At 60.4% G+C, this 20,979-nt stretch overlaps 2 protein-coding genes across 4 annotated transcripts in view; both read left to right on the top strand.

The window, feature by feature from the left end:
• Positions 1-4,466, top strand: part of RAB37 (RAB37, member RAS oncogene family) — a 5,915-nt gene extending 1,449 nt beyond the window's left edge. The window contains exons 2-7 of the mRNA XM_014449564.2: positions 409-475; positions 572-624; positions 1,761-1,826; positions 2,413-2,469; positions 2,548-2,624; positions 2,810-4,466. Of these exons, the coding sequence (XP_014305050.1) occupies positions 409-475; positions 572-624; positions 1,761-1,826; positions 2,413-2,469; positions 2,548-2,624; positions 2,810-2,915 (426 nt within the window). The 3' untranslated portion in view covers positions 2,916-4,466. The remainder of the gene's footprint in view (positions 1-408; positions 476-571; positions 625-1,760; positions 1,827-2,412; positions 2,470-2,547; positions 2,625-2,809) is intronic.
• Positions 4,467-5,478: 1,012 nt separating this feature from the next.
• SLC9A3R1 (SLC9A3 regulator 1) lies at positions 5,479-20,923 on the top strand. Of its 3 annotated transcripts, none has more exons than XM_014449562.2 (6): positions 5,480-6,174; positions 15,997-16,158; positions 16,902-17,055; positions 19,284-19,330; positions 20,403-20,492; positions 20,713-20,923. In XM_014449562.2, exons 1-6 carry the CDS (start codon positions 5,713-5,715, stop codon positions 20,899-20,901), a joined length of 1,104 nt encoding a protein of 367 aa, XP_014305048.1. In that variant the 5' UTR covers positions 5,480-5,712; the 3' UTR covers positions 20,902-20,923. The 3 variants fall into 3 exon arrangements, with proteins under 3 accessions (XP_014305049.1, XP_014305048.1, XP_006107616.1); XM_006107554.3 differs by having other exon boundaries at positions 5,482-6,174; positions 19,284-19,324; XM_014449563.2 differs by lacking the exon at positions 20,403-20,492 and having other exon boundaries at positions 5,479-6,174; positions 19,284-19,324.
• Positions 20,924-20,979: the final 56 nt, after the last annotated feature.

Here is a 20,979-nt window from a genome sequence, read left to right as displayed (position 1 = left end):
ACCACAGGAGGCGTGGCCTGCCCGCTGCCTCCGCCTGGGGTAATTTCCTGTGGGGCCGCAAGAAGCAGCAGCGGCTTTTGTTCCTTTGATGTCTGCAGAAAAAGCAGTTCCCAGGCGCCCTCTCTTCTAGCAAAGGCGCTCTAGTGCCTTCAGACAAGCTTGGGCTTGCTCCTCCTGCCCTGCCTCCCAGCTCTCGTCCCCGGGCTGGGGAAGGGGCCACAGCACTGAGTAAGCTGGAGGACCCGGACCTGTCAGCAGGCAGGTCGGCAGGTGCGCAGGAGCCCGTGAGAAGCAGAGGAGCGAGGAGGCCGCCTTCCCACACACCTCTCGCACCACGACACGGGTTTCCTCTGCCCACCACCGCCCCTGCGCCTGCCTCCTTCTGACCGTGCATCCGTCCCTTCCTAGATCTGGGACACCGCCGGGCAGGAGCGGTTCCGCAGTGTCACCCATGCTTACTACCGAGATGCCCAAGGTGAGTCCCGGGTGCATGCCAACTCCTTCCCCAGCCCACCTGGGACACCTGCCCTTCTGCCCCAAGTCCCCGTGTGACCTGTCTCTCCCCCTGCAGCCTTGCTCCTGCTGTATGACATCACCAACAAGTCTTCCTTCGAAAACATCCGGGTAGGTCGCTCTGTCCACCACCATAGCAGAAGGCAGGGCTGCGGAGTTCAGGGCTGCCTCCTGCTCCGGGGCAGGGGGTGGAGCCCGGAACACTGCTGCCTTCGCAGCATACCTGAGCTGTGACTCAGGCGTAATACGCTGCCTCTGGGTATGTGATGGGCATGTGGGCATGGAGTCCAGGCAGTGCTGAGCCTGACGGTGATTCATGAGTGTGCTTCATGACAAAAGTTCAGAAAGTACCCAGCTCCACCCTGGGCAATTACCCCCAGGAGCCAAGGGGAGAACAAGGAGAAAGGTCTATCCGAACATCTAGTCCAAGTTGCAAGAAAGTGACTCAGGCGGACAGAGTGCGTGGCTCTGTCCTCACCACCAAACTATTGAAGAAAATAGACGATCACTCCACAAATATAAGCACTGACCCTGTGTGCAACCCCATAAAGGTTTCCCATGCTCTCTGACCTCAAGGGGTCGACAAGCAAAGTGGGGGACAAGACATAGAGATATAAAACAGCTTATAAAGAGAATGGAGCCCTGGCTGGTGTGGCTCAGCAGTTGTAGCATCATTCCATGCACCAGAAGGTCATGGGTTTGATTCCTAGTCAGGGCACATACCTAGGTTGCGGGTTCCTCCCCTGGTCAGGCACATATGGGAGGCAACCAATTGATGCTTCTCTCTCCCTCCTCTCTCTCTCTCTCTCTCTCTCTCTCTCCCTCCCTCCCTCCCTTGCTCCCTCTCTAAACTCAAACAAAAGAAGAGGATGGCACTCATACTGTCACTTCCAACCCCATGCTCATGGCAGACATTACTAATCAATCATCGTATTTTTGATCACTGAGCCCTTATGTAGCCTTAGAATCCTCAACTGGAAATCACTGGTGACTGCCAACTGATTTCTGAGACAAAGCTGCTGCCATCTCTATAGAACTAAGAATCGCACTGTGTAGGGTTTGGAACCACTCAGGACTGGAGAGGCCAGAACAAGGATGCAGATACGAGAATGAATAGGGCATCGGGGTTGGAGGGGGTAGTGAGTAGCCCAGGATAATCAAATAGGGCAGAAGAAGGAGGGGCAAAAGGGAGGGGAAGAATGGCTGGGGCGCAGCCTAAGCCCGGCTCAGCTCACCCTCTCCCACAGGCCTGGCTCACTGAGATTCACGAGTACGCCCAGAGGGATGTGGTGATCATGCTGCTAGGCAACAAGGTGAGTGGTCCATGGCAGGACCAGCCCACCTGCACCTCCTCTCCCGCTGCCACAGCATTGCCTGCGCCCAGCGTCATCACTACCCGAGAGTGCTAGCTGGCCACCCTTCCAGCAAAGGACTCTTTCCAGTCTCCAGTTCAGGGGTCAGACTGTCCTGGCAGCTCAGTCCATCTTATCTGTCCGTAAGCTTTGGAACGGCCCTTGTGGGGGAAGCCCCAGCTGCTGCCTGTGAGATCCAAGGCTGCCCAGCTGCTGGGCCCCTATTAGGTCACAGTAACCAGGGTCACGGATGCAGAGCTAAGAGCAGAAAAGTTAGCCGCCACTACTGTCACCCTCTGAGGCTGGGTCTCCGTGCCCTTGCCAAGGGGAGTTACCCACCTCCCCAAGAGGGAGTGAGATTCCAGGGCTGGCCGCAGGGGAACTGCTCCTGAAACCCTGTCCGGTGCCAATCATACCGCCCGCAGTCCCACAGGCCACCAGCAGGGGGCGGGCAGTGCCTACTCCTAGGGCAACAGATGGGCCAGAAGGGGCAGAAGAGGGGCCGGCTGGGGCTTCCTTCCCCAGAGTGACCCACCTGGGCTTACAGGCAGATGTGAGCAGTGAGAGGGTGATTCGCTCGGAAGACGGAGAGACCCTGGCCAGGGTAAGTGGCTGCCTTGTGGGCAGGGTGACGGGTGGGGGCAACCAGAGGCTGGCCCTGAGGACACGCTCTCCCTGGCAGGAGTACGGAGTTCCCTTCATGGAGACCAGCGCCAAGACGGGCATGAATGTGGAGTTAGCCTTTCTGGCCATTGCCAAGTGAGAGCTGAGCGGGGAAGGAAACGGTGCAGGGCCGGGGTGGCACCATCTGGGGGTCCAGTAGGGCCCGGCCCCTGGGCTCAACTGCACCTGCACCCTGAGGTCCCTTTGCCCCCGGCCGTGGGAGAGGGGAGGATGCTCCATACCTGGCTCGCTGCCCAGCCCGTTGCCTCTTCCTCTTCCAGGGAGCTGAAATACAGGGCCGGGCTGCAGGCCGGCGAGCCCAGCTTCCAGATCCGAGACTATGTGGAGTCCCAGAAGCAGCGGCCCGGCTGTTGCTCCTTCCTGTGAAGCCCAAGGGGCTGAGAGACGGCCCCCGAGGCCCACGAGGATGCAGCCTGCTCCCCAAGACCTGGTTGATTCTGAGCAGCTAAGCCAATGGGGGAGAGAGTTGGGGGCCTAGTGCACAGCCCCTTCCCAACTGGGGGCTGTACCCCCTCCCCTACCTTCGTTCCTGTAGCTTCCCTGCATCCCCAGGGAGGGTAAAATATTTATATTTCAGTTTAGTGATACATAACACACACACACACACACACACACACACACACACAAAGCGGGCACCAGAAAACCAAGGTAGGGACCTGGTGGCCTTAGCCTTCTGGTAGATACTAGGACTCGGGGGCTGGGCCTCCCTCCTAGCCATGGTGAGGGCAGTAATGCTCCAGCTCGCTACCCAGGAACATGCGCTTCTGGGGCAGGAGGGCCGGCAGTGACCCTGTTCCCACCCTCAGTTCAGCTGGGGAGAGGCTGAGCAGACCCGGGCCTTCATTTCCTCCAGCTCCCCAGGGAGCCGTCTCCCCCAGAAGATGGGCCCTTGTGCTGGGAGCTAGACCAAAGCCTATCTCTTATCAGGGAAGATAAGCAATGTGGAGATTGGGCGGGGGCCCAGCTCCCTCCCTGGGAGGGGAAGAGAGGAGTCGCAGAGATTGGGTCTGTTTGGCTACCTCTAGCCTTACCAGCCCCCCTCCCGGAGGTGCGGCCCCTCTCCTCCTGCTCACAAGCACAACGGGGCCCTTGGGAGCATTTGGTTGCTATTCTCTGGACCCCCCTGGATCCCTGGTCTTCCTTTCCTTTCTGCTATGCCCCTGGGCACCTCAGGTCACAGTGAGAGTTGATTGACCAGTCCCAACCCTTTGGCAGGTATGCAGTCCGCAGGCTATTTCTTCAAACAGCTGTAGTGCTTCTACTGGGGAAAGAGCCCGTTAAAGAGAAACCCCCAACTCCAGAGTCGGTGGGAAGCAAACCTCACCCCCATGTATTCTCCTCAGCCCAAGTGCTGGCTCTCCCAACGATGCCCTTAAGTACTCAAACAGACCCAGGGCCCAAACTGCTTCATCTCCCCTCCTACTGAGACAGGGTGGGGAAGGAGAGGCCACCCATTTCTGGGTTAACCAGTTCTGCGTGCAACACAGTGTCGTGTGGGGAAGACTGGGGAGGGGAAAGGGGCAGCAAGGAGTTTATGTGGGGCCGGTCACACGTCTCCCAGAGCCCTGACCCCAGCAACTGGAGGGGGACAGGAGGCGCGCATGTCCCAACCTAGAGGCGCCTATGCCCTGGCTCCCGGGCCAGGGGCAGGGGAGAGGGGCGAGAAAGAGGCGTGCACTGGACGGGTCTGAGGCCACTGCATTTGCTTTCAAGGCAGAAATCTCGCGGTCCGAGCCGAGTCAGCAGCTCCGACTTGGGCCCTGATAAGGAAGCTCTCCTCCGAGGCCTCTCCCAGGCAGCGCAGGGAGGAGCCTGACCTTGCCTAGGGCGGGTCACTGGGGACCCAGTCCCCTCGGGCTGCTCTGGGCCTCTAGCATTTGTTTTGTTCAGAATTAAATTGCAGTATTTTGGAAAGTACATCCTGTCCACTGCTTCTTTGAGATGCGGCATGGGAGCGGGGATCATGTTGAAAGGAGTGTTCCTGCTGGTTGGAGGCACTGCCCTGAAGTGCCAAAATCATTTGATCCTCGTCCTTCAATGGCCCCAAGTAGTCACCTCACCCTTTAACAGACTGCCCGGCCTCTGTGACCAGCCTCTCCTCTGTGAGGAGCTGAAAGGAGGCTTATCTTAGGGTCCTGATCATTTTTTTTTTTAAATGGAAGAAAGCCAGGGCTCCTTTCCCTGTAGACTGTACTGCGGTTGGTTACCTGACTCTGATCTGCCTGCCCCCACCCCAGTTCTCCCGTCCAGCGCCGAGGCCAGTGCCCATGCCCATGCCATTGCCCTGATGGCCTCTTCAGTGGGCAGCCCCGCGAAGTGTCTCTCCTGGGTCCTCACGCCGTCCCCGTGAGGATCAGAGCACGCCCCCCTATAAACAGGTCCCGGGACAGCACAAAGGGGCTCCACAAGCCGAAGACTTCGCTATTCAAACAACGGTTGAGTCCGAGGTGGATCTCAGTCTTTTTTGTACGACCGCTGGGACCTCCCAGCCTCGTTCCCGAACGGGATCGGTTGCCCCAGCAACAGTCGCTCCCCCTCCCCTCCCCCCCAAGCCCCCGACTTGAAGCTGCACACAAGGTTTTGGCTAAAGGCTGTTTAAAACGTTAGGGTCCCGGACTAGCTCTCCTCGACCCCCGCCACACACGGGTGGGAGAAATCAGAACCGAGCCAGCGGGCCCTTCGGCCCAGCACCGGGGACTCGCCCCGCCCCCGCCTCAACTCGGGCCACTTGGTAACAAACACTTCCACTTCCTGAGCCTCTTTCTTCTCCCGCCGCCGAGCGCCGCGCGGAGCGCAGGGTCCCGCCCCTGCGCGTTCTCATTGGCCAGCGTCGTTCACCCGGCAGAGCGCCCCCTGCCTGTGGCCCCTGATTGGCTCAGGGTGCTCCACACCCTCGGCGCGGCCCCGCCCCCTAGGAAAAGGGGTCGGGGCGGGTTCTGGGAAGCTCAGACGCCGCGCGGGCGGGGGATTGGTTCGTGCGCTCGTAGTTTAGCTCCCCGAAGTGCGCGGAGGCCTTTCGCGGACCACCTGCTCGCTCCGCCGGCGCGGGGAGTCCTCGCGGCGCTCCCTTCAGCTTCCTCGTCCGCGGGGAAAGGGCTGGGTCGTCCCGTCTCCGGCCCCCGACAGGACCCCGCGTCGAACCGCTGAGCCGTCGCAGGGCGAGATGAGCGCGGACGCGGCGGCCGGGGCGCCCTTGCCCCGGCTCTGCTGCCTGGAGAAGGGTCCGAACGGCTACGGCTTCCACCTGCACGGGGAGAAGGGCAAGGTGGGCCAGTTCATCCGGCTGGTGGAGCCCGGCTCGCCGGCCGAGAAGGCGGGGCTGCTGGCCGGCGACCGGCTGGTGGAGGTGAACGGCGAGAACGTGGAGAAGGAGACCCACCAGCAGGTGGTGAGCCGCATCCGCGCCTCGCTCAACGCCGTGCGTCTGCTGGTGGTCGACCTGGAGACGGACGAGCGGCTGCAGAAGCTGGGCGTCCAGATCCGGGAGGAGCTGCTCCGCGCCCAGGAAGGGCCCGGGCAGGCCGAGCCGCCGGCCGCCGTCGAGGCGAAGGGGGCTGGCGGCGAAAATGAGCCGCAGGCCGCCACGCCGGGACCCCGCGAGTCCGAGAAGAGCCACCCCGAGCGGGTAAGTGGGGGCCCGGGCCGGGCGGCGAGTCTGGAACGGGGCGAGGGGAGGGGGATCGGGGAGAGACCCAGGCGCCCGGACGCCCAGCCCCGCGCCCAGCCTGGTCTTTTTGGAAACTCGATCCTCGAGGGGGAAACTGCTTCCGCCCGCCTACCGGGCGCTCGGGCGGTTGCAGGCTTGGGGCGGCTTCCCACGACCCCCACCCCTTCCCCGCGCTGGGCTGGGACTCTGAGCTTTTCTTGCCACTTGTTCTTTGGCCTTTAGAAGTGAGAGGGAGGGGGGCGGGCGGCCCAGTCCCCTCTTTCCTCTGCTCTGTTGGTGGTGGCTGCTCCCGTGTTTGGGGAAACCTCTAATCCCGCCCATCCCGGGGCCGGCTTTTCAGCCACCCGATTCCCAGCCTGCCCAGAGGTGCCAGCTTCCTCCGTGGCCCCAGTGGGTGGTAACTGGAGCTGGGATGAAGCAAGTGGGACCCGCGGAGCCCGGGCGCTGGGAGGGGGGGAAGGGGTGGCAGGCAGGGCTGTCTCCGCGCCTCCCCTCCAGCCCTGGTATGTGTATTATTAACTTCAGCGGCTGGACTTCATCCTCCTCTTGCAGTCCGGTGTGACTTCTAAGAAAAGAGAGGAAGCCCCACCAACCGTGGGCGCTGTGGGGTGGAGTTCGGGGAGGAGGTGCAGAGGTCTCTGACGGCTCTGCCTCCTAGGATTTATGATTCTCAGGAATGTGAGGAGTAAGCGCTAGCTAGCTGGTATCTGAGCGCGGGAGGGAGGATCTTGGAGGAGGAGAAGGATGGCTGCGGGAGGGAGGAGAGGGAGTGGTCGGTGGCCCAGGGCCGTGCAGGGGCCAGCCAGCAGCTTCGGGTAGGGGGTCCTGCCCAGGCATCCGTCTCACTCCAGTCCTGGACAGCAGGAAGTCTGGTTGCTTTTTACCCATGTTTAGAGTTTCCCCAAAACGATCCCAGTCTGGGTCAGCTGCAGGATGAGCAGTGGCAACACTGGAGTTGTGCTCAGGCTCTGTCCCCAGAGTCTGAAGGGGGAGGCCTCGGGGTGCCGACTGGGGGGGAGCAGGGCGTGGGCCCATTTGGTGGCTCTCCACCTGGTGGCAGCATGTGGCTCAGGTGTTCTGGCGCCAGCAGGAGCCTCCCCTGGTCAGAGAAAGGGCACAGCTCAGCCTAAAGGTAGAAGGTGGAGCCAGAGAGGACCAACTGATTCAGTGGAAGTAACGGAAGTGAGGTCACTCGGAGCCCTGTCCAGCGGAGTGGAGTGCCAGGAATGCCAGGGCCACCAGGCTCCCACTTCCTGCCATTACCGAGCAGGCACTGGCAAGGGTGGGGCAGGGGCCAGAGCACCCCAGCCAGGGGTCAACACCAGGGAGTTGGAGCCCATGACCTCTGGTCCCAGGCAGAAATCCATTTTGCTGAGTGCATCGATTTGCCATTCCATTATTTTCTGGACTTTGGCACTCCCACAAGTAACCCGCCACCCCTCATCCCCCACACCCGAAGTTGCATCAGGTCAGGCTCCTCCCACTACCCTTTTGGTTGTGCTGCTGCGTGTGGGAGGGCCTCCGGGGAGGACCTAGCACATGCCTCCCCTCCTCCCCCGTGCCATCTGAAAGGCAGCAGCGCTTGGCTTCCTGCTCTCTGGGTGAGCACAGAACCCCAGTCCCCCGGGCGGTTTGTGTGTACGTGTTAGGGAGGAGAGCCAGCCCCCGGTCCTGGGGACACCGTCACCGGGCCTCTTGGGGTTTCAGGTCAACAAGCAAAACAGAACTTCCCTGAGCCTTGGTTCTCCCATCTGTAAAATGGGGGCCTTGCATTACAGTGACACCTGTCCTCTAGAATTCTACAAATAACGGAAGTACTCGCACCCCTGTGGGATGCTGAATTGAGCTCCTTTAGGCCCAGGCGTTGGAATCCGAGCGCTGTGTAGCCACTGCCTGTAGCCTTGGGCACAGCCAGTCAGCACTCTTAAGTCCCTCCAGTGGGAAATTCCCATGAAATCTGGCATGGTGGACTTGAAGGTGACCCGCTCTGTCACCGCAAAAATGTTAATAAACATCGTAAATTATTTTTCCTAAGAGGCCTCTCCATTATCCTCACACGTGGAAAAGCTGTTACTTGGAAAGGGGCCTGGACGGCAGGGGACATCTGATGGGGAAGACCAGCGGGGGCGGGGATGCTACGGCAGAGGGTGAGGGGCCTGTCGCGCTGTGTGGAAGGAGGTGGAGGTGTGCCTCCAGCTCTGCCCCCCTTTGTGGGTGGCTTTCCCCGCCTCCACCCACAGGGATGGGACCTAACCCCCTGGAGCTTGGCGCCTGGCACAGGGACTCACAGCGGCGAACGGGCAGGCCTAAGCCAGCGCCACTGTACAGGCGGGGCCACCTCGGAGCCTCCCTAAGCCTCCATTTCCTCTTGTGTAAGTTGGGGGCGACAGCAGCAGCCTCGAAGGGCTTTCGGGATTACTCAAGGGTGTCTGTTAAGCTCAATGCCTGGCACCAAGTGGGTGGTAAACGTTGGTTGTTGGTATGTGAATCAGTAAATATTCCACAGCAATTGTTGCCCCATCCATGGGGCAACTAGCCCTGGATCAGCCTCCCTCGTTAGGCAAGGGCAGCTGCAGCCACACCTGGCACGAAGGATGTGCTCAACTAAGGGTGTCGCTCTTATTGAATAATCACGTTCCACAGCCTGTCACAACCTGGCAGCCTTCTCTCCCCACCTCCCCGCTGTGTCCACCCAACCACACCAAGGGTCCAAACTCCCCGCTAGCACATCACGCTGGCTTGGCCTTTGAGCCTTCACACCTGGTCCCCTTCAGCCCCTTCTCACGAGGCACACGCTCCAAGGCCACTCGCTTCCCCAGGAGCCTCTCCCCACCTCCTCCCACTCCCTGTCCTTCCTCTGCTATTGCTCTGGACAAACGTGCAGGATTTGAATTCTCTGTTTATGATCCCTATCACGGCGTGGCGAGTCCCCAGGGCAACACCTGCCCTTATTTGTGTTTATGTCCCCGGCATTGTGCCTCGCACAGAGTAGGGAGCGGCTCAATCAAATTTTTTGAATTAGTGAATAAATGCATAACAGCCACCAGCGACCTTTGTCCTAAGTCATCCCATTCCAGCACACCTGGGCCTGTTTACGCCTCAAAGCCTCAAACACGCCCAGAGATCGGAATTCCAGAAGAATCTACCCACTCCTTTTCCTTGCCTTCTAGCAGCTTCCATTTTAAAATTAGAAAACCGGAAAGCCTGGGCTTTGGGGTCAGTCCCGCCAGCCCGCTGGCTCTGGGCCCCTCATTGTCCATTGTTCCCTGTGAGCCTCAGCGTCTACGTCTCTGAGATGGGACGCCAGCACCCAGGGTTGCTGAGAGGGTTCAGTGGTGGGGTGTGGCTGTGTCAGTGCCCGGCGTGGGGTGGTTTCCACCAGACCTGACCCTGACCCCAGGGGCAAAGATGGTGCAGGCACCCCAGCTAACAAGATGGGTGGGCGGACACAAGTATCTGGCAGCCTAGCAACCTCTTCCCCATTTCTGGGGGTAACAGGGTTTGAGCTGCCGGATGTTTGGATGTGAAAGGACAGGGTGTGTGACCTTTTTGTGTGTTGGGTCCTCCTTCTAGGCCATGTTTTGGGGGTCTCTTTCTCCCCTAGGATAGCCCCTGGCTCTTACCTTCAGGGGTGTGTCTTGGAACCCAGCTTGCTCTGACTCCAGTGTCTACCTGCATACCCATTTGGCCACACATTTGGATTGTGCTCGGGGGCCTGACTCTCCAGCTGGTCTGCCCATCACAGTGGTACAGATTCAGGCTGCTTGGACCATCTCCCTGCAAGGGTCCAGGTAGCTGAGCCCTCTGGGCCAGGACTCCCAGGTGCTCCTGTCCCCACAGTGTCCTTCAAGCACCTGATGGAACACCTCCGCCCAGAAAGGGCAGGCTCCTTGGACCGTTCCATCCCTTCTCCTGAGATGGGCTGGGTGGGGAGTCTGGTGACTAAGTCTCTACCTTCACCCTCGGGTCCTTAGAATCCACCCTCGCTATCTCTGGGCTGTCCTGAAGTACAAAGGGCTTCCCTGGAGGCTGATCTTGACTATTGGCCTTGGCCATCCTTAGACCCCGAGGCAATGCTTAGGTTCCTGCCCTAGAAAAAGACAAATGCTACAGATTCCCTGAGGTCCAGGTTCAAGGTGCTGCTCTCTGCTGTGCAATTGAGCTCCCATCTCTCCTTGTACCATGTTATAAGGTCATGGGTGGGGATCTGGAAATGTTTGGGGCTGACAGCCAAATGGGTGAGGATCTAAGCAGGCCATTGCCCCAGCCACTGGCTACGTGTGGCTCCTAGTACATGAAATGTGCTAGTCCACACTGAGAGGTGCTGTAAGCGTAAATGCCAGATTTTAAAGACCTAGTACAGATAACAAGATGTAAAATAGCCCATGGATAATCTTTTAAATGGATTGCCTGTTGAAATGATAATATTTTGGATGTGTTGTGTTAAATAAGATATTACAACTCGTTTCTCTTGTTTCTTTTTACTTTTTAATGTAGCCAATAGAAAACTTTTAAATTCCCTATGCTAAAAAACAAAATTCAACCAAGTAAATTTGAAGGTCAAATTGGCTTTATTCGGTGATTCATGGTGTCGTGAATACAATACAATTGTATACAGGTGACGTGTTATACAAATATACACCTGAAACTGATATAATTTTATTAACCAATGTAACCCCAATAAATTCAACTAATAAAACGACTCGTGAGTTGGGCAGCATCCCAATAGCAACTGGACGGCTCACTGAGGGGCTGTACAAAATGGAAGGATTTTATAGGAAGAGGATGCGGCCAAGGAACTATTGGCAAAGGAAAAGAAAGGGTGATTTGGGGCCTGACATCTTAGTTTTGGGACGGATTTTAATCCTGCAGATTGCCTCCTTCTATGGGGAGAGGGCCCAGGGGACGGATTACCTTACTCGTGTTTGTCCAGAAAATTCCAGACTGATTGATTAAGATTATATTTCTTGGAGAGGTTGAATCTGCAGTTAGACCAGGTAGTGAGTCGAGGTGTGGTGTCGTGGGTTATTAGCATGAGTGATGCCATATTGGGCCTGTGGAATGTTTTCTTCTTTAACGCCTAGATGACTGGCGTTATATTCCTATTGGATAATGCTGGTCTGGATCTGAGTTTGGAGCCTGCTCTCTTTGAACCTGAGTTTCTTCATCTGTGAAATGAGGGCAATAATACCTTCCTTGCAGGGTTATAATTGAGTTTTAACAAGAAAATACACATAAAGTCCTAGTGCCGTGATAGGCGCATAGTAAGTGCTCAGTAAACAGTATTTCAGTAGAGCTCCAGTTTCACAAGCTCCCTGAAGATTCTTACAAGTAACCTCGTGAGACAGCCCACAGGAGTTAAATCCAGCGGCTTCTCTTGGGGAGGAGGGGGAGGGATCAGGGGGGCTGAAGTGGAGTGCCTGCTGGGCCGCGGGCATGGGGTGGCCAGCCTGGAAGGTGGCCAGCCAGGCAGCAGCCCACGTACCAGCCTGCTCCATCCCAGCCTTGCCCAGCCCTGGGGAGACCTGAGCCAGCCTCTCCCTCAGATGGGTCGCTGGGCAGCACTGGGAGGAAAGAGCCGGAGGGGGATCTGTCTCAGGGCCCCTACTGGGGGCTGTTGGAGAAGTGGCCGCCACTTAAGCTTATGTCTCCCTCCTGGACCCCACCCTGCTGGGCTCCAGAAAAGTGCCTCTCCACGGAGAAACAGTAGGAAGTTCAGGGTCAAGGGCTAGAAGCAGCTCGCTTTTTGCGAATGGAGGTGTCTAACATTCCTTAGACGGGAGGTCCTGTGGGGTGAAGTGGAGCCACTTCAGGGCATGAGGCAGTGGCAGCCAAGCCTCTACCTCCCCCGGGGTGGGGAGAGGATCCATGAGCTTAGACCTGTGGACGCTGGCCAGTAGTCTGGGTCCTGGTCACTTCCCAGCCTGCCCAAGGACAATGCCCGCATGTTCCCCGTCACGCGTCACCCCAGGCAGGGCCAGCTCTCCAGCCTGGCTTCCTTGGAGAGCACTGAGCTGCTCCCTGAGCAGCCAGGGTTCCTTAGCCCAGCACACCCTCTGCCTACCCACCAGAACAGCCAGGCCCTTCCCCTGCCCTGTTGGCTGGGGCTCATTTCTCTGTGGGAGGCAGCTGGGCACCATTCTTAGGTGCATAAACAGGAGCCCGGGGCTGGGTGGGGCTGGGGCGGGGCTGGGGGGATGGGCAGCCCTGGGAGGTGAGGGTCACCTCTATTGTTCCCCTAGCCACCTGGTAGTCTCCCCTCCTGCAGCCCGCCCCTTGCAGGAAGCTGCCTGGCTGTTCTATATGGGCTCTTCACCATGGCACCGGCCAGGGAGGGGCCAGGCCCAGCGGGGCGTTGGCCCCCCAGCCATCCTCCCCTGGGCCTGATCCCCAGAGACAGTCACTGGGATTAGGGTATCGACTTTCCCCGGCTTTCCAGGTGGCTGCTGGTGGTGCCTATTGAATTCCGTGCCCGCCATCCGCTCCCTGGGCTGCGGGGGTGGAGGTGACTGGGCGGCCACTTGGGGTGGGGCTGGGCTCCCTGGGAGAGAGGAGGGCAGGCCTGGGACAGAACTTGGAGCAGCCCGAGAACCTGGTGGCGCCGTGAGTCTGGAGGCAGGTCTCTTGGCAGGGTCTTTTCCAGAAAGTGGGTCTGGCGTTTTCTGGAAGTGACTCAGACTCAAGCTGCCCCAGCCCGTTTGCACTGCCCACTGGCCACCATTGCCTCGCGTTCCTTCCTCTCGCTTGCGGATCTCTGCCAGTCTCCTCACTGAGCAGATCCTGATTTTTACTTCTGAGCTGTGCCCCCTGAGGCTCTGAACACCCTGAGACCATGTTCCCCTTGTAGTGAGCCCCAGCCCGGCTCTGGGCCCCTCAAGCACCAGCACAAGGCTCCCCCTGAACCCCTGGGGCCACACCGCAGGCCGGGGATGGCTTGGACTTGCCATTTCCCCCTCTCCCCAGGCCCTGCCCAGCTCTAACCCAGGACCCGCGGTGGCCAAGCTCCGGGCAGCTGGCCCCTCCCATCTTCTCTTCTCAGGACTGGGCCAGCCCCACGACCCCCAGAGAGGCTGCCCCCAGGGACTCCTGTCAGCACCAGCCTCCACCCAGGATGGGCTGGGCTGACTCAGCAGCTGGCGCTGACACCTCCTGGAGACAGCGGGGAGAGGGGGCGGGGAGAAACAAGCTGGTCTCCGGGAGGAATGCAAGCCTGCAGCTGGCCCTGGGAAGGAGGGTGCGGGATGGGGCTCTGTGGGTGTCGAACACTTCAGAAGGGGTTTCCTGTCCGCCTGCCCAGAGGGCAATGAGCAGGTCCCTGAGCCCCTCTGGCTGGGTCCCTTATTTCTTCCATCCTCGAGGCTCAGTGCGGCCTCCAGCTTTAAGGACAGGTCACCAGGCAAGGCTCAGTAAGGGGAGCCCGCGACACAGAGCCCCGGGCAGTAGTGCAGCCGTGCCAACCTGGAGAGCACCCACGCTGCCCCCTTCCCCTCCCAGGCCCAGCCCAGGCTGCTCACTGTCCCCGTCATCGCCTATCCCAAGCTCAGGCTTAGCTCTGGCTGCAAGAACCTTTCGCGCACCCGGAAGGAAGGCTGTGGTTTCATCAGCTCCCAGGCCCCTCCCCGCAGAGGCTGCAGGCACCTCGGGGAGAGGACTCCAGTGCTTGTGACCCTGCTGAGGCCCCGAGGGGGTGCGCACCTCCCAGTCTGAACTTGGGTCTTCAGGTGCCAGCCCACAGATGGTGGGAGGAACACGGGCTCCAAGTCAGAGACAGGCTTGGGGTTCGGGCTCCTCCCCTGTAAAGCCGTGTGTGACGTCAGGCAGTGGGCATGGCATCTCGAGTCTCAGTTTCCCCATCTTGAAGCTGCGGGTGACCAGCCTGGGCCAGGTTGCTCTGGGAAGGCTCTTTGGAGTGAGGGCAGGTGGGGAGAGGCAGCGACATGGGAGCTGCCCCCTCCCTCCCCAGGTTCTCAGGGCCGTGGTGGAGCTGAGCCTGGCTGGGCCGAAAGCTGAGCCTGCCCAGGTGGCGGCAGCTGGTCAGACCTGTTCTGCTCACCTCGCCTGGGGGAGGGCGGCCCACAGCTTTGCGGAGGGATTAGCTTGAGGGGAGAAGAGTTTGTCTTACACCCGGAACCAGATCCCAGATCCCAGAGGGCTGTGCTGGCCGGATAAGCAGGCATCAGCTGGGCATGCTGGTGGGGCCCTGCCACGAGGAATGGGAAGGGATGAGAACTCAGAGAAAGGGGGGCCTGGGCCTCTAGCCCAGATTAGGGTACCCGCAGGCCCAACTGTCAGCCCTCCTTCCTGTCTTGGCCTGTCCACACCCCCCACCAACATCCTGAAGCACAGAAAGATCCGCCCCAGCACTTAACGGAGGCAAAGTCACCCTGAGAGTGAGGGGTGGGGACGGAGCCTCCAGCTGATGGTGCTGCCTCCTGGGCTGGGACAGGTGGCCTGTGAACCCTCCTCACCTCCACTCCCAGCTGCGACTGGGGTTTCAGAGCAACCTGGACCCACCCCTGAGCCCCAGAATCTCACTTCTCACTTTCATTTGACTGTTCGTGAGTGTTCACAACGGTGGGAGAGTACTCCGCTCAGGGACTGTACGCTTGTGAGGTGTCCCCTTGTATGTGAGCCTCAGGAAACTGGGGCTCTGAGAAGGAAATCGCTGCCCCAGCTCACACAGTGGGGCAGCTGGAACCTGGGCCAGGGCCTTGACTTCAGCCATTGCTCGTGGCCTGGTGTCCAGGGGCGACCCAGAGCTCATAGGCTGGCTGCTGTGCCCTGCCCCAGGCCTGCGAGTAGCGGGAGAGGGACCCCAAGTCAGCCCTGGTGCTCAGGCTGCAGTGTCCTGCCCTCTCACACCCAATTCCCTGCATCATGTACACGCCTTCTGGGCTGCAGCCGCGAGCTCAGCTGCCTAAGGCGGCCCGAGGATGGCGGGATGGTCCCAGCTGGGTGTCTGTGTGCTCCTTGGGGACCAGCAGGATCTCTGAGCTTCTGCTATTCTCTGCTAGTCCGGTCTTGGCTCCACCGGTGGGGTTCTTGTCCTGTCCAGGACCCCCGACTGTGCATCCCCCTGGTCTGTGGTCATTGGCCACTCGGCTCCCTTTGGCTGGGCCACTTGGCTTGGCGGGGGAGAGACAGGAGCCAGCGTGAGGAACCTGCGTGAGGAACGGCTTTACTGTAAACACGCTGCCCAGCTTTCAGTAAACACCGGGCCTGCCTCCCTCTGCAGACAGGAGCCTGGATGGGGAAGGGGCCCTGAAAAGCAGGGCTGGGCCGAAGGAACCCCTTGTGGCTGCGGCCGTGGCCTGGCCAGGGCCACCTGTGAAGGCACAGGCAGATCTCTTGCACTGAAATGGTTCTCACATCTTATACAGAGGCCAGGGTTCCCCATCCCATGTCAGGTACCCAACCTGTCACCCCCCAGGAGGGCCAGCTGAGCCGTTGGTAGGAGGGACAAGGTATCAATCAAAATGATTAACCATAGAATGTCAAAAGGGGAGGGACTTGAGCTACTCTGTCCCCACTTCTCATTTGCAGAACAGGAAACTGAGGCTTGGAGAGGGGCCTTGTTGCCCAGGGTCACCCAGGCATTTCGCTGCAACACGGGGTCTCCACGCAGTGTTGGGGCCCCGGCCAGCGTTCTCCCCGGTGCAGTGGGATCTCAGCAGATTTGCCTGTTATCAGATCTTCCTGGTGGGAGCTGGCGCCGGGCACAGGCGGGGAGAGTGGGGCCCAGGACACTGGAACGACACGGACTCTGCTTTGTCCCCACAGCGTGAGCTTCGGCCTCGGCTCTGCGCCATGAAGAGGGGTCCCAACGGCTACGGCTTCAACCTGCACAGCGACAAGACCAAGCCAGGCCAGTTCATCCGGTCCGTGGACCCAGACTCGCCCGCCGAGGCCTCGGGGCTCCGGGCCCAGGACCGTATCGTGGAGGTAATGCCTCTCGCCTTCTCCCCAGGCTCCTCCAACCCGGCGACCTCCCCACAGAGACAGACAGCTCCTGGGGCAGCCATCACACCAGCAGCTCCTTGGTTAGCCCCTGATGCGTAGATGCCGGCGGGAGGGATGGTGGGCGGGCAGGAGGGAAGGAAAGACGGAAAGATGGTGGGTAGGCAGAGGACTGATTTCCTCCCTGCCTCCCCTGGGAGCCTCTTCACTGAGCAGACACACTTGGCAGTTCATGATTCACCCATCGATCCAGGTCGACATCCGGGGCCACCCCCAGAGCTTCCTGCGTCCTCCATGCCAGGCGCAGGGATGGAGTGCGAGGGTGAAGTCCTCTCCCGAGTGAGGCTGTTGGGCGGAGAGGAAACGCGAACCAAGGCCTTGGGCAGGTCCCAGAATCTCAGTCTCCGAACCTTAGAGGTTCTCATTTTACACTGAGCAAGCCAGGCCGGGGCGGGAGGCAGGTCCACAGGGGAGCTGGGGCCCACCCAGGCCCCAGGCCTTGCCCGTCGTCTTCCCAGCTGTTTGCTTGGTCTCCCCCGGATATTTTCCTTGGCTTTTCCCATCTGACTATCAAGTGGGAGGACCCCTTGCCTCGTTCAGGACTCTGGGCAAGGGGGGCTCCGAGTCCCTGGATTGCCAACTGGCTGAGGACGAAGAGGACCACCTGTGCCTCCTCGCCCGACGCCCCCGAACTGACACCTGTGCTGGTAACCATGCCCCGCCCACAGGTGAACGGCGTCTGCATGGAGGGCAAGCAGCACGGGGATGTGGTGTCTGCCATCAAGGCTGGCGGCGAGGAGACCAAGCTGCTGGTGGTGGACAAGGAGACCGATGAGTTCTTCAAGAAATGCAAAGTGATCCCGTCTCACGAGCACCTGCATGGTGAGCTGGGCGGGGTGGCTGGAGGCCCCCAGGTCAGGGATGTTGGCCAGAGTTCTGGACGTGGCTGGGTCCCAGGTGAGGGTACAGCTTCCTGCTGCGATGCTCCCTCCCTCTCCTTCCGGGGAGGCCAAGGGGTGTGGGTGGGGAGGGAGGGGGGCGAGCTAGTATCAGCAGGAAGCAGGGATGGGCCTTGGGTTTCTGAGGACGGCATGTGACAGGTAAGCGGGCACAGGGATGGTGAGGTGGGACGGAGCTGCTGTCTGGGCCAGAGCAGCACTAAAGGAAACCCAGCCCCTCACCCCCACCACGTTCTCAGAGCAGGGCTATGCCAGGAAAGGGTTAACTCTGGGGCTGCCGCCTGGTCAGATCAGAGTCCAGTGACAGGGGCCCAGTGCCTCCCCCTCCCTTCTCTCAGGTTGTCTTGGAAACCCAGGCTTGCTGGCTGGAGAGAGCAGTGGGTCCCCCCTTGGTCCCTGGGCCCCTGTCTTCCCCACCCCCCACGGTCCCCCTGCCAAGCCTGGACGGCCCCTTGCCGGAGCCCAAGCTAAGTGGGGGCAGGGCTGCTATGCGGGGCAGGGAGGAGTTAAGCAGCGCTCTGCTCCCTGGTCTGCATTTTCTCCCTGGGAAGATGGCTGGGGGCGGGGAATTGGGGGGGGGGGGGGGGGCCGGGCAGGAAAAAAAAACCCCTTTGGGTTTTTGAAAGATCAGCTCCCTGGTATGCATTTTCTCCCTGGGAAGATGGCTTTTGGTGGGGGGGGGGGGGGGTGGGCGGGCAGGTCAGGGATAGAACCTCTTTGGTCTTTGCAATGGGCGGCCCCTCCCTGAAGGTGTCAGGGTTCTGTTTGTAAGGGGGGTTCCACATGAAGGACATGACATAGGCTTGGATCCCTGGCTGGAGGGGCCCACTGGGAAGGCCCCATCCTATCTAGCTCAATCTAGGGTGCTAGGGGTGCTGGAGTCAGGGGTTAGTTGGAAATCCCTAGCAGACTCTGCATGGGAGGTGGGATGCCACCTCCCCCTGTCTCAGTGAGGGGAAACTGAGGCCCAGAGAAGCCCCAGCCTGGCTCTTGGGGACATGGCATGAAGGAGACACAGCAGAGGTCTGGGTTCCTCCCAGCTCCTCAGATTCCTTCCCGACCTCCTCCAGCACCTTCTCCCCTCAGCGCCAGGTCACCAGCCCGCACCTCCCTCCCTCCTGCCTGGCTGGGTGGGAGGGGCCCGGAGAACAGGGTGACTGCAGCCCCTGCCCAGAGGACCTGCACTGGGAGAGGTCTCCCCAGTGTCTCTCCTGGTCTCTCCAGAATGGTGTCACCTACCCATTCAGCCTGGGGGCAGTGGGAGTGAGCGTCCCCATGTCCTAACAGTCCCCTGCCGGCCACTGTGGGAAGGCCGAGGGTGTTGGAAGGGAGGAAAGGTGAGAGGCAGGTATGCCTGGCTGCCCAGACGGGTCCAGGGTGGGGGTAGGGGACATACACAGTGTTAAGCTAAGTTCAGAAGGAATCCGCCCAGGCTGACTAGTCCCCAGAGATGGAGCAGCTCCCCTTGCAGCCACGTGGGGCCTCTGGCCAGACGAGCCCAGTGAGGGTGACCCCAGGCAGCGTCCGCTCCCTCTGACCCCTCCGGCCACCTCCCTGTTCCCATTGGCTGGGACACTGCCCTGAGCCCTCCTGTCCTCTCATCTCCACGCTGGCCAGTAGGCTGAGGCAGGGGCAGCTGGGTGTGGTTCTAGTTCCGTCTCCTAGGAAGCCTTTGGAACATTCGGATTCCTGGGCTGCTTCAGCCCCACTGGACCAGAGGCTCCGGTGCTGGGGCCCAGGAATCTGTGCTCCTAACCAGTTTCCCTGGTGATTCTTAGATGGGCAGCCGGCCCTCTCAGCCCCATCCGGGACAAGGCTTGGCTCAGGCAGCTGATGCTCCATCAGGGGCTCGTGCGATTGGGTTATAGGCAGCGACCAGCACATTCTTTCTCAGGAAAGCGAGTAGAAACCGTCCATGAGCTTTGTGAGGCCTCCAGGGAAGATGGGGTGCGGTAAGAGCAGGTTGTTCTCTGAAACTTGTTACACTGACGCACAGTGTGTGTGCCAGGCCATCAGAGTGGCAGCCGCACTTCCAGTGGGGTGCAGCCAAGAGACTGACTAGGGAACGAGATCTCTCCCAGCCCCACACCTCTCCCTCCTCCACGCTCCCCCAGAGCTTCTGGACTCACCTCTGCTTTTTCCCTTCACTAGGTCCCTTGCCTGAGCCCTTTACCAATGGGGAGATCCAGAAGGTAAAGGTGAACCCCTAACTGCTTCTCTGGCTCCTAGTCTGGGGGCTGCGGGAGGAGGGTGGAAGGGGGTGTGGTTGGGAGGACAGCCAGCTGGCCCGGTGGGAACTCATTTCCGAGCTACTCCCTCCCGAGTCCACGCTATGTACCTACCGGTGTGCCCTCGACCCCTGCCTGGGACCAAGGAGAGGCCTGGCGCGCCCCTCTGCACCCCGCCATCCTGGTAACAAGCCCCGCCTCCAAGTCCCCCACACAGAAGAGGCCATTCTTCCCCCCAAGAACAGAGCAGCAGTGTCTGGCCGCCTGCTGCCCGGCTACTTCCAGGCTGGGTTGGAAGAACAAAGCCCCCGCCCCTCCTTCTTCCAGGCAGAAGGGAAGGGAAGGCAGTGGAGGCCGGAGCCGAGATGGCAGGGCCCGGTGCCAGCCCGGCCCCAGGAACCCAGGCAGGGGCTGAGCGCCAAGCTGAAGGCCTGGCCAAGGCCTTCACTCTGGGGTAGACTGACCACGGAGCGAGGCTCTCTGCAGGGTCTGCTCAGTCTCCCCTGCCCCAGGGCCTCCTGCTGGGGGACACAGCAGGGGGCGTCCCTGGATCACCTGTCACTCCATTTGGGGTGCAGAATCTCATGCACCGTACTCCTCACTCCTAAGCCCTTTTTAGCTGCTTTGGGGTTAGTTTTAAGATTCCTGGGTCAAGTCCAAGTAATTAGGTGGCAACAGGAGATTCAGGGAACATCACGGGTTTCCCACGCCAAGTCAGCCCCCAGTGTCCCCACGCCCCAGGAACCTCTCCTTGGTCACTGGCCCAAAAGGCAAGGCCGTCCTGAAGGCCTCACTGGGAAGGACTGGGAATGGGCAGTTCAGCTAATCCCCGGAGGGTCCTCCCCTCTGGTCCTGGGAGGAATGTAACAATGGAAGTCCCCTGAGGGCCGCGGGCAGGCTCAGGCCGTGGGCTCGGGTAGATGGCAAGGGCCCAAGTGGAGGTTCTCAGACAAGGCACCCGTCTTCCCTGGAATCTCCCTGTCCTGCTCGGGACTTCCCCAACCCACTCCCCGCCAACCCATACCTGTCCTCTCTCTGCCAGGAGAACAGTTATGAAGCCCTGTCCGAGGTGGCCTCCGAGAACCCCAGGCCAGCCCTGGCACGGTCCACCTCCAGTGATACCAGCGAGGAGGTAGGCCGGCGGGTGGGCAGGGGCGGCACTGGGTTAGTGGCACCCCGTTCTCAGGCCACACTCGTGCCTGGCACACCAGCCTGCCTCGGGGTCACATGCTGAGCCACGTTCTGTTCTTGTGACCTGGCTTCCCTGGGCACTGCCCCAAGGAGCCACCTCCGAGGCTGAGGACCAGGACGCCCAGCACTGACTCCCGCTCTGCCTCCCCCTCCTCTTTCAGCTGAACTCCCAAGACAGCCCCAAGAAGCAGGACTCCGCAGCACCCTCATCTACCTCCTCCTCCGACCCCATCCCAGACTTCAACATCTCCCTGGCCGTGGCCAAAGAGAGGGCCCACCAGAAGCGCAGCAACAAACGGGCCCCGCAGATGGACTGGAGCAAGAAAAACGAACTCTTCTCCCGGGCCTGAGCGCCTCCTCGCACCACCCAGCAAGCTGCACCCTTTTTGGGCCCGCACCCCACCCAACCCCCCCCTCCTCCCCACTGA

The sequence above is a fragment of the Myotis lucifugus genome, unplaced genomic scaffold (genome assembly GCF_000147115.1).
Source record: "Myotis lucifugus unplaced genomic scaffold, Myoluc2.0 scaffold_1255, whole genome shotgun sequence".
NCBI lineage: Eukaryota > Metazoa > Chordata > Mammalia > Chiroptera > Vespertilionidae > Myotis > Myotis lucifugus.
This window is presented reverse-complemented; position numbering and strand designations above follow the sequence as displayed.